The sequence below is a fragment of the Mastomys coucha genome, unplaced genomic scaffold, assembly GCF_008632895.1.
Source record: "Mastomys coucha isolate ucsf_1 unplaced genomic scaffold, UCSF_Mcou_1 pScaffold6, whole genome shotgun sequence".
In the NCBI taxonomy this organism is placed as follows: Eukaryota; Metazoa; Chordata; class Mammalia; order Rodentia; family Muridae; genus Mastomys; species Mastomys coucha.
Genome location: NW_022196912.1, coordinates 31,083,221 through 31,099,046, shown reverse-complemented (window position 1 = coordinate 31,099,046; position 15,826 = coordinate 31,083,221). Strand labels below are relative to the sequence as shown.

At 43.0% G+C, this 15,826-nt stretch overlaps 1 protein-coding gene across 3 annotated transcripts in view; it reads right to left on the bottom strand.

The window, feature by feature from the left end:
• Wdr35 (WD repeat domain 35) overlaps nucleotides 1-13,101 on the bottom strand; it is a 57,805-nt gene extending 44,704 nt beyond the window's left edge. The window contains exons 1-6 of one of the 3 annotated variants that reach the window (XM_031355872.1): nucleotides 12,824-13,101; nucleotides 11,924-12,041; nucleotides 8,139-8,210; nucleotides 6,872-6,964; nucleotides 4,226-4,354; nucleotides 2,304-2,437 (exon numbers count right to left, since the gene is read on the bottom strand). In XM_031355872.1, the coding sequence (XP_031211732.1) occupies nucleotides 2,304-2,437; nucleotides 4,226-4,354; nucleotides 6,872-6,964; nucleotides 8,139-8,210; nucleotides 11,924-12,041; nucleotides 12,824-12,847 (570 nt within the window). In that variant the 5' untranslated portion in view covers nucleotides 12,848-13,101. The remainder of the gene's footprint in view (nucleotides 1-2,303; nucleotides 2,438-4,225; nucleotides 4,355-6,871; nucleotides 6,965-8,138; nucleotides 8,211-11,923; nucleotides 12,042-12,823) is intronic. The other 2 variants (XM_031355873.1, XM_031355871.1) reach the window with 2 other exon arrangements.
• Nucleotides 13,102-15,826: the final 2,725 nt, after the last annotated feature.

The window sequence follows — 15,826 nt, the reverse complement described above, 5'->3', positions numbered from 1 at the left end:
AGGAGGAGGAAAAGGTAGGACAGAGGGGTGGGAAAAGGAAGGGGAAGGGAGGGGAGGGAAGGGAAGGAGAGGAGGCGAGGAGGAAGGGGAGGGGAAAAGATGGAAGGGGAGAACAGTTTACACCACCACAGAGTGAGCTGTGAGATGGAATTCTCCTTACAAACAAGACTGACCTATCACTAGGTAAGAATCTACCATGGCTCCACCTCTCATTGCCAGAACTTTCTCCAGATCATGCTGCCCAAGCTCACTGTCTGCTTCCTTTCCAGTTCTTGTGATAAATAACCTGATAAAAGCAATCTGATGGGAAGGATAGCTCCAGGGTGCAGTCCAGCACAGCAGGAAGGTGAAAGCAACAGGAACGCTAAGCACTTACAGTCAGAAGCAGTGGGCAGGCGTGCATGCGTGCGTGCGTGCATGCATGATGGATGCTAGCACAGGGAATGGTCCTCTCACATCCATGAGCACAATCAATCCCTCAAAGACACTCTTGGGGGCTAACCTTAATCTCTATACTCCTTCTCAGGGTGCCCTGAAGTTTGTCTCCTATGTCATGGTTGAGCAGGTTGACAAGCAACACTAACCAACCATACCTGCTCGATCTGACCTTTTTTTTTAAAGATTTATTTATTTATTTATTTATTTATTTATTTTATTTTATAAGAGTACACTGTAGCTGTACAGATGGTTGTGAGCCTTCATGTGGTTGTCAGTAGTTGAATTATTAGGACATCTGCTCGTTCCAGTCAACCCTGCTCGCTCTGTTCGGCCCAAAGATTTATTTATCATTATACATAAGTACACTACAACTGACTTCAGATGCACCAGAAGAGGGCATCAGATCTCATTATGGATGGTTGTGAGCCACCATGTGGTTCCTGGGATTTGAACTCAGGACTTCTGGAAGAGCAGTCAGTGCTCTTACCCACTGAGCCATCTCTCCAGCCCCCTTGACCTTCTTTCTAAAAACTGATTTTTCTCCCTTATATATTAAATCAGTTACAATTCTGTTCACAAACAAGCTCTAGTTGCTACAACTAGGGTCTTGGGTACCCTGCATAAAAACACTGATCCAGGCACCTGAAGACTTAAAAAGAAACTTACATAGCATATTATCCTTCTCATTACCCTTCGCCTTCAATGCTCTGTCATCCTGTCCCATCCAACAACAAGAAATCAGGACTAAGGGCTGCACTCTGCTACATCAATTCACCTTAAAGGAATAAAACTTGGGCTAAAAGAATGCTTGCCAGGCGGTCAAGAAGCCTGGCATTCGACCCAGTACCTGTAAAAGACTGAGCATGGTGCAGGTGCGCTCTACAAACCTTAGAGCTCTGGAGGTGGAGACAGGAGAAGCCAAAGTTCAGATATGCAGCAAGCTCCAGCCTGGTCTACACAAGACCCTCTCTCAAAACAAAAACAGCTAGCCCCACCCCTGTTTTGGTTACTGCGTTGTTGCTGTGTAGAGACACCATGACCAAAGCAATTTTTTTTCTTTTGGTTTTTCGAGTCAGAGTTGCTCTATGTAGCCCTGGCTGTCCTGGAACTAGCTCTATAGACCAGGCTGGCCTCGAATTGAGAGATTCACCTATCTGTGCCTCTGCCTCTCTCTCTGCCTCTGCCTCTGCCCCTCTCTCCCCACCTGCCTCTCCCCCTGCCTCTCTGCTTCTCTGCCCCTGCCCCTGCCCCTGCCTCTGCCTCTGATTCTGCCTCTGCCTCTACTACCTGAATGCTAGAATTAAAGGTGTGCACTAGCACTGCTCAGATCCAAGGCAACTCCTATTTAAAAAAGAAAAAGATTTGACTGGAAGCTTTTCATAGTTTTAAAGGGTTAGTCAATGGTCATAATAACAGGAAGCAGACAAGCATGGCACTAGAGCAGTAGCTGGGAGCTTTACATCCTGATCCCCAGGCACCAGAGAAAGAGAGGGGAAAGGGGGGCAGTCAGACTAGGGCTGGTGTGGGCTTTTGAATCTCAAAGCCCACCCCTAGTCACATACCTCTTCCAACAAAGCCACACCTCCTAATCCTTCCCAAACAGTTCCACCAATGGGAGACCAAGCATCCAAATAGATGAGCCATGGGAGCCATTCCCATTCAAAGCAGCACATCACACTAAGATTTGTCTTCTAACTTTTAAAATTGTTTAGATGATTAGAAGATTAAAACTGAATTGAAGACAAATTCTATAAATTATTATAACTATAATAATAAAGGCAAACATATAAATAACTTCTAAAATAATCATAGAAAATATTCTAATACAATAATGAATATATATATGTATACATACATATACTTACTATAAAATTTCCTTGATTATCATAAATGTGTATTTCTCCATTTGCCATTCCGAAAAGTAAGATTTTACTATCTGCAGACCAAGTCACATGGCACAGCTGAATTCCCTTCAGGTCTTTACCCCAAATCCGATTCCCTAAAACAAAGCAAAGCCAGTTATAACCAGCTCAGAGCCATGAGCCTCCAACAAGTGCTTCCGAATATTGATTCCCTAAAGCTCTCTCATATTCCTCGCAGCATTCATGCAGTCTCTTGATTCATTTGATCAATAAATATTTATTAGCACTCATATAAACTCTGTAACACTGAGACCTTTCCAGTAGCAGCTGTTTCACACCGTCTCCTGTCTCTTCTACACTCAAGGCAGGGAGGGTCTCACTCCCAGTCAGGTGAGTGAGTCATCTACTCTAGAAAACACACAAACTCTCTCAAAATCAGCTCTTTGTCCGCTCACACCCTCAAACATCCAGAGCATAAGGAGCCCAAGCTGCGCCTCTCTGCTGCCCCAGCACAACAGGAAAGGCAGCTCCCAGATGAGCCCTTCTATATGAGCAAGCCTCCATCCAGGCCTGTGGTCAACCCCTTCCCAATCCCACAAAGGTTGCCCGAGAGATTATCCTCATCGCTCTTCTTTAAACTCTTCTTTCCACACCCTGCCTTACACACGTTTAAATATACATCAAACTCCTCAGCACCTTGAATAAAAACAAACAAAACCAAACCCTTTTGCTCAACCCTTCCCTCCTGGCTATCACTGCCTTATTTCTACAGTCCCTCCCAGCCACATTTTTGACTTAATTACACAGTGCTGCAGGTCTCATTTCCTTGCAGTCCCCTCAAACCTCAAGTCGCTCCCGTCTGCCTGCTGCCACACAGCTCCACTAAGGTGTCCTGTGTGAGGCTGTGACTGCCTGATGCTGAGGCTAGCTGACAACAGGCCTCATTCCACTCTTCTCCTGTCATTTTGGACCACGCTCTCTTTCTTGATAGTCTTTCCTTCCATGAGTCTTATGGAGTCCTTGGTCTCTAAGATGTTTACTTTCAGTGTCTTTTCTAGAATTCTTTTTTTCTCCTCCTAAGCTATTTCTTAGCCCTGAAACACGCTACTCATCAACCAACCCATCTGTGGCTAATGCCTTAGCACATGCATCTCCTCCTCCAGGAAGTCCTCTCTGATCTCCCCCATCTGCCCTTGGTTGTACATGTTCCTGCATGATCCTTCCCTGTTGTAGTGCTCATGTCATTACCACTGGCTGCTGACCGGTGACATCCTATTACACAGGGTCACTTCTGACTGAGGTCAGGAAAGTTTTTCACTGTTGTGCCATGAACTCCTAAGCACAGCCACTGCTTTTAAGGCTCTCAGCTACATTGGGTGACACAATGAACACACACAAGTGAATCTATGACGATGATTCCAAACCATTCCCGTAAGAACGGTTTTTATATTAAACCCAAGATGCAGGCTCACAGAAGACAGTCTCACTGTGGACTAGAATTTGAAAGAAAGGGGTATTTTAGGCTATAAAGTACAACAACATGTTCTGTTCAATCGGAAATACAGATTTTTCTGATTTTATACTTTTGAAACTAAAATCTATATTTCTATATGACATGATACATTTCTAACCAATACAAAGATCAATTATACAAAGGCCATATTTAAAATGATACTTAAAAAATTAATTTAGCTGTTTTCAGTATCACTGTAAGAAAGTGAAATAGTAGGCTTGTCTTAGAAATATTTCAGGTAAGAGGTTAAAACCACAAGATAGTTCCTAATGTCACCAAATCACATAACAGTCACATAACAGATGCTTTTTCCCCTTAGTGTCTGTTTCTCACACAGAATGATAATTGACTTAAGTCTTTAAAGGTAGTCAGCAAAGCCTGGCCTCTGGCCAGCATCCAGTGACTGTATTACCGTCTACTGAGCCAACTATCACAGCTCCATCTTCGTACACTATGCATATCTTCTGTCCATCAGCGTTCCAGCTCATGCTCCGAACCACGGACTTGTTGCGGTTGTTGATCATCTCCTCATACCAAGAGCCTGTGTCCATGAGTTTAAAAAGTACAGTCAAAAACTTCACATTAATCACACCTTTAGTCCCAGCACTGGGGAGGCAAAGGCAGGAGGATCTATGAGTACAAGGCCAGCCTGGTCTACAGAGTGAGTTCCAGGACAGCCAGGGCTACACAGAGAAATCCTGTCTCAAAAAAAAAACCAAAAAACAAAAAAACAAACAAAAAAAGTCCACACTTATCACCTGGTACTTAAGGGTTGATAATATTTTCTGGGCATTGTCATACATACCACTAATCCTAGCACTTGGAAGACTGAAGCAGAAGGATCAAAAATTTGAGGTTGGAAGACTGAGACAGGAGGATCAAAAATTTGAGGCCAGACTGGGCTACATATAGCAAGACCCTGTCAAGGAAGAAAGGAAAGAAGGAAGGAGGGAGGGAGGGAAGAAGGGAAGGTAGAAAACAGAGAGAGTGTGGGGGGAGAGAGAGAGGGAGAGAGAGGGAGAGAGAGGGAGAGAGAGGGAGAGAGAGGGAGAGAGAGAAAGAGAAAGAGAGAGAGAGAGAGAGAGAGAGGTTGCTAACTTCTGAAAGCATACTCTTGGATAAATAATTGTAAAGTGTTCTATAACCTAAGACATTTAACTTCAAAGCCTTCAGGTCACCACAAGCAAGAGTTTGATTAGGCATTATCCCTAATTGCTTCAAGATTATCATAGAAAATATGACAAATAACCCTCTCTTATTTGATATTTCTCTCTGATCAATTAAAGATATGAAATTGCATTTGCTTTTTCAGGGCTGAAATATATGATTTCTCTAAAAGTTCAACTTTTCCTACTGGGTGATCTATTCAGATAGTGAGGAAAAACATAACAATAACAGCTTTATAGGTATTCATAAGCTCCTCTGATGGTTAATAACCACATTAGTTATGATTAGGAATACAGCAGATTATTAGTTAAAACTCAGACTGATTTTGAAATGTTTTAAATATGTCTTCAGAGAGAACTCAGCAGTAAGGGTGCTTGCCCCAAGGCTGAGGACCAGCGCTCCATCCCTGGAACTCACATGGCAGGAGAGAAATGACTTTTAAACATGTCCTTCAACTGTGCACATACATTGTGGCATGTTGGGCACACACAATACACACACAGAGGCACACAAAATTTAAAGGTAAAGTTCAAGTACAACATGGCATTTTTATAATGAAGAATTTATAAATTCAAAGCTGGACAGAAGGCTCAGCACTTAAGAGCATATACTACTGCTGTTCTAGACGACCCAAGTTCAATTCCCACCATCCATATAAGGTAGCTCACAACTGTCTATTACTCTGACTGCATCGTGACATGACACCTCTGGCTTCCCAGGCTCCTACCTTCACACACACGTGCTCCCACTAGATGGCACACATACGCACATAATTAAAACTAAATTTTTAAAAAGTATGTTGTAAAAAGAGTATCCAGAATCTTTTTACAAGTGTACATATTTGACTCAGCCTTTCCCAGCCTTAAGAAAATATGTATTCTGAGTTGCTTTTCCAATAATGGAGATGCATCTCAGTTCATCTTTCTCTTCCTCTTCCCTCCCTAACCCTCCCCTTCTCCAATTCTCTCAGAGACAAGAGGCATGAGCTATGAGTCATTCATCAACGATGAAACAAATTGAATCCACAAAAGAAAAGGAAGCTAACTAGCCCAATACAGGAAATACAATAAAGGATGTCTTGCCTTTGATTTCTTCATTAATGTGTTTTTATTTAATATTAACTCCAGCTGACCACAGAGGAATTGATTCTTATTGGAAATCTAGGGGGGGAAGAATTCTTTTAGATGGAAACTGTTCTAAGTGTCTGGGTTCACGGTGATAATGTCCACAGTCACCTAACTCACTCCTCATGTGGGCTAACAGATCAGAGGGCAGCATGAAGCCTTTTGGCTCGCTACAGGTGCACTGCAGGGATGCAGGGATGCAGGGACACCACTTCCCCGTCCAAACACTGTACTCAGACTCTGGTTGGTAAAAGATCAAAGCAGCTCTCCTGAGCCGGAGAGATGGCTCAGGAGTCATGGGAACTTGCTGTTAAACCTGACAACCTGAGTCTAATCCTAGGGTCTCACATGATGAAGAGAACCAATTCCCACAAACTGTCTTCTGGACTCCATATGTGTGTCGAATGTACATATGCACAAACGACACATTTTTTTTTAAATCTTAGTGTAACTCTCACATTCATAGAGAGATGATTCAGTGGATAAGAGAACTTGGCTGCTCTTGCAGAGGGCCAGAGTTCAGTTTCCAGCATCCCATAAGGTAACTCACAATGGCCAGCTACATCAGCTTCAGTGGATTCGACACCCTATCGTGACTTCCAAGGCTACCTATACACAAGGTATACACACACGGGGAGGGGGAGGGGAGGAGGGGAGAGAGAGAGACAGAGACAGAGACAGAGACAGAGAGAGAGAGAGAGAGAGAGAGAGAGAGAGAGAGAGAGAGAGAGAGAGAATACTTTTTAAAAGCAGGTCTCCTAATATACCTTTATACAGCATCCAAACAATGATAAGCCCATTTTGATCACTGGTAGTCAACTTCTGATACTGTTCATTCCATGTTACAACTTGAACAGCACCTAGAACATAAAATAATAATAATAATAATTCAGAAACTCTAAGGTGGCCATAATTTGTTTCAAAGTTGTATCTTTGTGTAAATGAACACAGGATGTTAAAAATCAATATAGTTTGCGCATAGTCAGTCTTAAATGTTAACATTTGAATATGAATATAAAAACTTCATGGGATGCCATTACTAATATTATTAATTATCTGCAACAATGCAAAATCCTCTTCCATATGTACCTCTGTCTCTCACCTTCAAAGCCCCTCTCAGACCCAGCTAACGGCAGTGCCATAGAGCCGATGTGGAGCAGATAAAAGCATGACTACCAACCTGGCCTGACTCCCAAGGAGAAGAATGCCCTAAGGATGCCACACTGCCCTTGGGGTATTTCATTTGCTCTCCATCGATATTTCCCATAGTTCATTTTCTCTTTCCCCTCCCATGCCAGTTTCCCATTCTGTTGCATACCCTGGAGTACATCTTAAGCCTAAAGGTTCTAAAAATTTTCTTAGCCTAAATAGTTTAGTGTGTATTTCCTAATAATAGTCACTTTATAATCCATACTACAAATAAGAAATTAAGAGTGAAGAAATATCATCTAATGCAGTCCATCCAAATATCATCAACTGTCAAAGTGTCCTAAACAGGCCCTTGCTTTTCTCCCTCTAGGCTCCCACCTCTGGTCTATCCTTTAACTTGGAGTCACAGAACAGATCCTTTAAGAGGATAATATATTTATTTAAAATTCTACCAACAGAAAAAACAATTTTATAACATATAAATTAATAGTCAAGGTTTTTCAGATTTATCTGAAATGATATTTAATTTCTGCAAAAGTGTTAGATAATATCCCAATTATCATATCAGACATATGAATTATGGCTTAATAAAAATGATTACTTTCAATGCTATTATTATTTAAATAATAGTATTTAACTTAACATGTTTGTTTGACTTTTTTACCCAAAGTAGATGATGGCTTAAAAGTCTAAATGCTGTTTAGACATGACAAATTAAAAAGTGATATGAAGCTGGGCAATGGTAGCATATGCCTTTAATTCCAGCACTTGGGAGGTGGAGGCACAGGGATATCTCTGAGTTTGAGGCCAGCCTGATCTACAAAGCAAGTTCCAGAATAGCCAGGGCTACACAGAGAAAACAAACAAACAAGTTACATGACTCACCACTATGACCTTCAAGATTCTGGTTCATGGAAAGGTTACTAGGGGCAGCTAGACCCCTCAGTTTTGAGTCATCTAAAACAATTAAAAAGAAGTCTATGATTAAATATATAAAAGCAAAAGGGTACAAGATTTGGTATATCTTGAGTTATGATAAGTGTGTGTATCTGTGAGATATTATAAGGGTTTTTTTTAAGTGTTCTTTCTTCTGGCCTATTTTTCTGTGGGTACAAATGTGAGCAGTAACATACAGATGCCCTGCAAGACACTGTTCTATCAAAATAAAGCAAAGTGCATGAAGACTTAGCCCAATGTATTAAATATACAGCGACCATTACTTAATATTCTCTTCAAAGATCCTAAGTAGAAATGTATAAGGACATAAATTAAGATCTGTAAAAACTTTTAAGGGATTAAGTAGCCAAGATTTTAGAATCTAGTTTTTACTGTTTCCCAGAATGTCATGATCATTCATGCATTTATTCATTCACTCATTCAGCAAATGGTGATATGTACACTGTGTCTACACACTATGGAAAAATTCTGGCTATAAAATAAACAAAACAGTCCTTTTCCTTCCAAGAAAGCTTGTTTCCCACGGGAGTGGGAGGGTCAGACATTACATACATTAAATTATAATTGGGGAAAGTGGAGGCAAAATCAGAAACAGTAACAGAGCTGGTTAATTTAGAGAGAAGTGGGCACTAGGGAAGCTTTTTAAAGAAAAGGTATCTCAGCCAAGGCGACCCATATGGCAAAGAGATGCAGGAAGCGAGTGGTCTCCCAGGATAGCAAACAGAGATCGAAAAGGCTCTGTACCTTTCAGGAACCAAAAGAGGGACTGTGTAGACAACAGAGGTAAATGATCACACATGGAGCTGCAGTGACAACCACAAGAAAAGTCATGACATATTTGAAGGAAATTACAAGAACTTTACAGTTTATAGTCATTTAGAAAATGTGTTAGACATGAAACAGAACACTTAAAACATTTATTTTAAATATACAAATATTCTAATAACCTCTGGGGTTTGTGAAGATGGGAATGATAAAACTCAATTCTTATGAAATCTGCTTGTTGGAGAGGATGTGGAGAACGAGGAACACTCCTCCATTGCTGGTTGGATTGCAAACTGGTACAACCACTCTGGAAATCAATCTGGAGATTCCTCAGAAAATTGGAAATAGATCCACCTGAAGACCCAGCTATACCACTCTTGGGAATATACCCAAAAGATGTCCCACTTTGCCACAGGGGCACGGGTTCCACTATGTTCATAGTGGCCTTATTTGTAATAGCCAGAAGCTGGAAACAACCTAGATGTCCCATGACAGATGAGTGGATACAGAAAATGTGGTACATCTACACAATGGAATATTACTCGGCTATTAAGAATGAGGACATCCTAAGTTTTGCAGGCAAATGGATGGAACTAGAAAATATCATCCTGAGTGATATGTACTCACTAATAACTGTATATTAGCAAAACAAAAAAGTACAGAATACCCAAGATACAGTCCACAGAACTCAAAAAGGTCAACAAGCTGAAGAGCCCAAGAGAGGATGCTTCAGTCCCACTAAGGAGAGAGAAGAAATCAATCACAAGTGGGGAGGGAGGGAGGGACCTGGGAGAAGTGGAGGGGCAGGGAGAGGGGAACCTGATCTGGTATTGGGTAAGGGAAAAGGACTGAAGTCCTGAAGGCCACCAGAAAGAATGGAAACAGGCAACCTCAGAAGATAGGAGGTTGGAGGACCCTCCAGAATGCACCAGAGACCTGGGAGGTAAGATACTCTCAGGACTCAAAGGGAGGGACCTTAGATGAGATGCCTGACAATAGGGAGAGAGAACTTATAGAGCCCATCTCCAGCAGGAAGACAGGACATCAAGTGAGGGATGGGGTTGCCATCCCACAGTCACACAACTCTGACCCAAAGTTGTTCCTGTCTGAAAGAATTACAGGCATGGAAATGGAGAGGAGACTGAGGAAAAGAAGGTCCAGTGACAGGCCCAAAGAGGGATCCAGCTCAAGGGGAGGCCCCAAGGCCTGATGCTATTACTGAGGCTGTGGAGTGCTCACAAAAAGGGACCTAGCATGACCACACTCCGGAAGACCCACAAGCAGCTGAAAGAGTCAGGTGCAGGTATTTGCACCCAATCAATGGACAGAAGCAGCTGACCCCTGTTGTTGAATTAGGGAAGGCTGAAAGAAGCTGAGGAGAAGGGTGACCCTGTAGGAGGACCAGCGGTCTCAATTAATCTAGACCCCCGAGATCTCTCAAATCCTGGACCACCAACCAGGCAGCATACACCTACTGATATGAGGTCCCCAACACACATACACAGTAGAGGACTGCTGGGTCTCTGTTCATTCAGAGATGATGCAACTAACCTTCAAGAGACTGGAGGCCTCGGGGAGTTTAGAGGTCAAGTAGGGTGAGGGGTGGGGACATCCACGTGGAGACAGTGGGGTGGGGAAGGAGGTATGGATGTGGAAGGTGGGTGAAGGGGGGGAATAAAATATGGAGTGTAAAAAAATTAATTAAGAAAAGAAAGATAAATCTGCTCTCTATGATACTATGAGAGGGCTGAAAAGATGGTTCTGTGTTAAGAATATTGGCTGCTCTTCCAGAAGCCCCAGGCTCAATTCCCAACACCAACATGGCAGCTCACAACTGTCTGTAACTCTAGTTCCAGGGGATCTGACACCTTCACACAGACATACATGCAGGCAAAACACCAAAGCACATAAAACAGAAATAAAGCATTTTTTTAAAAGAGTGTAAAAAAATATTCTTTATTCTCAAAACACACAGTCTAACACTTCACTGAGTAAGAAAGAATAAACGTTAACTTTAACTCTGGTATGGTGGTGCTCACCTTTAGTCCCAGCACTCAGGAGGTAAAGGCAGACAGAGTTCTAGGCCAGCCTGGTCTACAGAGTGAGTTCTAGGACAGCCAGGGCTACACAGAGAAACCTTATCTTGAAAATGCCCCACCAAAAATTCTCAAATGTGTGTGTGTGTGTGTGTGTGTGTGTGAGAGAGAGAGAGAGAGAGAGAGAGAGAGAGAGAGAAAGAGAGAGAGAGAGAGAAAGAGAGAGAAGAGAGAGAGAGGAGAGAGAAAGGAGAGAGAGAGACTTTTAAAAGATCAAGTGAAATAAAATCAATCAAGCTGGCATGAAACAAAAATCCGGTAATACTGATACATATCTTACAAAAATCACTTTTAGATCAGAAAAGCTTAATGAAAGAATGTGCCAATAAATAAAGCATCTCCTCGGGAGATGGCTCCGTCAGTAAAGTGTTTGCTGTACAAGCTGACCTCAGCTCTTCAGAACTCACACATAGCACAGGTATCGGAGCATGCACCTGTAATCTCAGAGATGAGACAGGAGGCAGGGACACATGGGTCCCTGGAAGTTTCTAGGCCAATGAGCCTGGCCTACATGGCAACTTCTCAGGCTAATGGTAGACCCTGTCTCAGAAACAGTGACAGTAGGGGCTTGAGAGATGGGTCTGTGGTTAAGAACACATGCTGTTCTTAAAGAGAACCAGTGTCCATTCTCAGCACCTACAAACCATCTGTAACTACTTGCAAAGGATCCCATGCCCTCTTTTGGCCTCCACTATGTGCATGTGACACAATAAAATACATTAAGGCAAAACACCCATACACAGAAGAATAAATCCCTTTTTTAAAACATTAAAACTTCATAATGACAAATACCATAAGCAGTTCTCGCTATCCACTAGCCACTTCTTTCTACAAATTTCACACATCACTTACCTGTCTGTGTCTCTAGTCTCAAAACTTTCAGTAATCCATCCTCACCGCCACATGCTATGAACCCTTGGTCCTTGTTCCAAGATATACATTTCAGCTTCACATTATTGGGAACAGCAATCTGTAACAAGAGTCACAGTGATGCTAGGTTTTTAACGAAAGAGTTGGAAGATCACCATCCAGAAGATACAGATTGACAAACATCTGCCAAGATGAAACCTCTTTGACCTTGGCGTGGCCCATGTTAACAATCCCAACACTTGGGAGACTGAGGCAGGAGGATCTCAAGTTGGAAGCTGGCCTGGGCTACACAGCAATATCCCATCTCCAAAAAGAGCATGAAGAAGGGAGAGAGAAAAAATAACGCCCTGCAGAAAAAGGAGCTATTATGAAAATGGCCGTGGCCCTCTTAAATGTTCCAAGCTCTAGCATTCTGTAAAGAAGGGCACATAAAGGGAGGGGATTGTCAAAGAAGCCAGCGGGACCGGGGGGAGGGGAGTCGGGAGGGGAGGGGGACCACCTCATAGAGTCTTTAAAGGCGGGAACTGAGACATAAATCCATATCGCTGCTCTCCCACGCCACACTAATATTTTTTCCTCTCTTAGGGCAGCCTGTGATAATCTATCATCTGGATCAACAAGTAGCAGAGGAAAGACCATCAGCGCTTGGTGATCACTTTTTATCACTAAAAAGAAACTTGGCATGACTGAAATGTGGAAGGATCCTGAGAAAGAACTTCGGCTCCGCCAAGGACTACCGGGGCTCAGAGACTCTCCGGAGGAGATAGGTGAAGGGAAGATGGAGAAGCTGCCTAGACAGCCGCCTGCAGTCCCGGGAGAAAAGGGCACCGGCGGGCTACAGGAAAGGAGGCGGCGCGATGGCGGTCCCCAGGAGAAACTTACTTTCTTGCTCAGGTAGAAGAACATCGTGGGAACTCGGGGAAGACGACCCACAGCGGTCAAGGCCCGCTATAGATAACCAGTTCTACATCTCCATTGGCGAGCCCTGGTGGTTCGGGGAAGCTCCCGTCGCCTGGCAACCACCGCTGCCCAGTCGCATCCGGGGCGCTTAGAGAACTTCCGGCGTGGCCTCCGGCCCGGTGCTGGTTGTCGTGCGCCTGCGCGGGCGATGGGATGGCTGTGTAATTGGTGTGGGGTGAAGTCGACCGGTTCTTCATGCCACTAGGCCTGTATCTCTGCTCCGAGCCTTCCATCGTGTCCTGCCATCGGTGTCGCCCCCAGCGCCATCTCTTCATCCCCATTGTGCTACACCACAACGCTAACAGCCGTGCGTCAGGTGTCAGTTTAAGCTAAAGAATGGAGCCCCTTCCAAAAAAAGGTCTCAAGAATTCTGTGTTTTCTCTCTAACCGCTCCACCCCCGACACCGACCAACATTCTTGAAAGGAAAAGTCAGTTGTTGCATTTGGTAGGTTGGTACCATCGGACAAATAATAAATGGCAGTGCATATTGGCACTTTGAGGACTGACTGCCTTTTTTGGGGGGAACTACAGAACCCTCTGAAGCAATTTAGGACTAGGCACCATTATTTTGCATTGGAATCTGTCTTAGTTAGGGTTCCTATGGCTGCGACAAAACACGATAGCCAAAAATCAAGTTGAGGAGCTTGAAAGGGTTTATTTGGCTTACACTTCCATATTGTTGCTTATTTTCTAAGAAAGTCAGGACAGGAACTCAAACAGGGCAGTAGTAACCTGGACACAGGAGCAGAGGCAGAAGCCATAGAGAGCTGCTTACTGGCTTGCTCAGCCTGCTTTCTTATAGAACCCAGGACCACCAGCCCAGGGATGGCACCACCCACAATGGTCTGGGCCCTCCCCAATCAATAGCTAGTTTTTAAAAATGCCTTACAGCATTTTCTAGAGGAAGGTTCCCTCCTTTCAGATAGGTTTCCTCTAGTTTGTGCATCAAGTTGACATAGGACTAGCCAACACAGAATCCTTAAAACACCTTAAGGGTTATGTTAAGGGTCCTTGTAAAAGGAGTATGTATGACCTTTGAGTCATTAAAGCTACAACTGCATTGTGGCATACCCTCCCGTTTAAAAATATTTAAAGTGTCAGGCCTTTTCTGTCCAGAGAGTGATTTTTTCTATATTTCTCTTAATTTTTTATACATCTTCCCTCATCATGTGTGCATGTATGTGGAAACACATGTGCAGACCAGAGATCCACATCATGTGCCATCTTCTATAAGTCACCATCTCATTTTCTGAGGCTGGATCTCTCCATACCCTTAGAACTTACAGTGTAGGCGAGACTGCCCAGCCAATGAACCCCAGCATGGCTTGATCCCCTCTCAACACTGGGGTTAGAGGCACAGCACAGCTAGCCAGGCTTCTAGGAGTGCTGGGGATCCAAACACTGGTCCTCATGTTTGCAGCGAACACTTCACCCACAGAGCCATTTTCCCATGCCCCCATTGTCCTTTTGGGGTATCCTAATGTTAACAAAGTTCCCAAATCTAGACGCTCAGGTAGAGCCACCCCTATGGAGTTATTTGGTCTCATCCATTTTTTTTTATTATTATTTGTGGTTTTCCTTTTTAACATAATCTGAAACTATCAATATTGGCTCATATATTCTAGCATATGCTTCATACAGAAGTATTAATTTCCCCAGTAGAGTCTTTCCCTACCACAAGCACACAAGCTTTGAATCCTTTGACTTCAAGTTATTGTCTCACCACATCTAGAAGAGTCCAGGTGTTTTTTATTTCAATGTGGAGGTTCCTCAAAAAACAAACAACAACTAAAACCTAAAGGTAGACCTACCATATTATCCAGCCATGTCACTATTGGGTACATACCCAAAGAACCCAAAGCAACATACAATAGAGATGCCTGTACCTCTGTGTTTATAACACAGCACCACTTACAACAGCCAAGTGGCACAGTGCATCAAAGAATAAAAACAGAGGCATGTGGGGCTAGAGAGATGCTCAGTGATTAAGAGCACTAGCTGTTCTTCCAGAGGACGAGGGTTCAATTCCCAGCACCCACACAGCAGTAACTACAATTCCAGAGAATCTGACACCACACAGACATTCATACAGGCAAAACACCAATGCACATGGAATACTAATAAATAAATAATTTTTGAAAGGTGGCATGTATATATACTGGATTATTATTCAGCCATCAAGAAAGAACAGGAGATAATATCAGATGGAGCTGGAATTCAGGTTAAGTGAAATCAGAAAGACAAGTATCACATTTTCTCTCGTTTGTGGAACTGAGGGTCAAAAAAACAGGTGAGGTTTAGAGGAGAGGAAGAGAAGGGCGAAAGGCAAACACAGGAGTTGAAATAGGAACTAGAGGTAAATATGATTCAAGTTCATTCATTATATATATGTTTGAAAATGTCGCTCTCTTACTCCTGCTTCTCCACCTTGCCTCTTACCCCCTGTTTCACCTCTCCCCCCATTCCCTTCCCCCTCTCTCCACGTGGTATGGCCACCCCCTACTTCTCTACTCTCTCCCCCTCTCTGCTTTTCTCTGCCTCTACTACTCTCTTAACTCCCCTCCCCATGCCCTGAATAAACTCTATTCTATACTAAAAAAAAAAAAAAAAGAAAAGAAAAGAAAGAAAGAGAGAAAGAAAGAAAGGATATCAGTGAGGGGCTGGCAAGGGGCTGGCAATTTTTCCCTGCTGGTTTTATTTAGGAGCTTCTTTCCATTTACCATGAACTGACTAACATTTTATGCCTCAACAGCGTGAGATTAAATGATTGAAAGGGTATCCCCATTTTGTTCGTTCAGTTTCTCAATTGTTACATATTCAAAAATTATTCATTCCATTCAACATAATATGGTTAATAGAAAAATAAATAAGTAACAAGCCGGGCGGTGGTGGCTCACGCCTTTAATCCCAGCACTTGGGAGGCA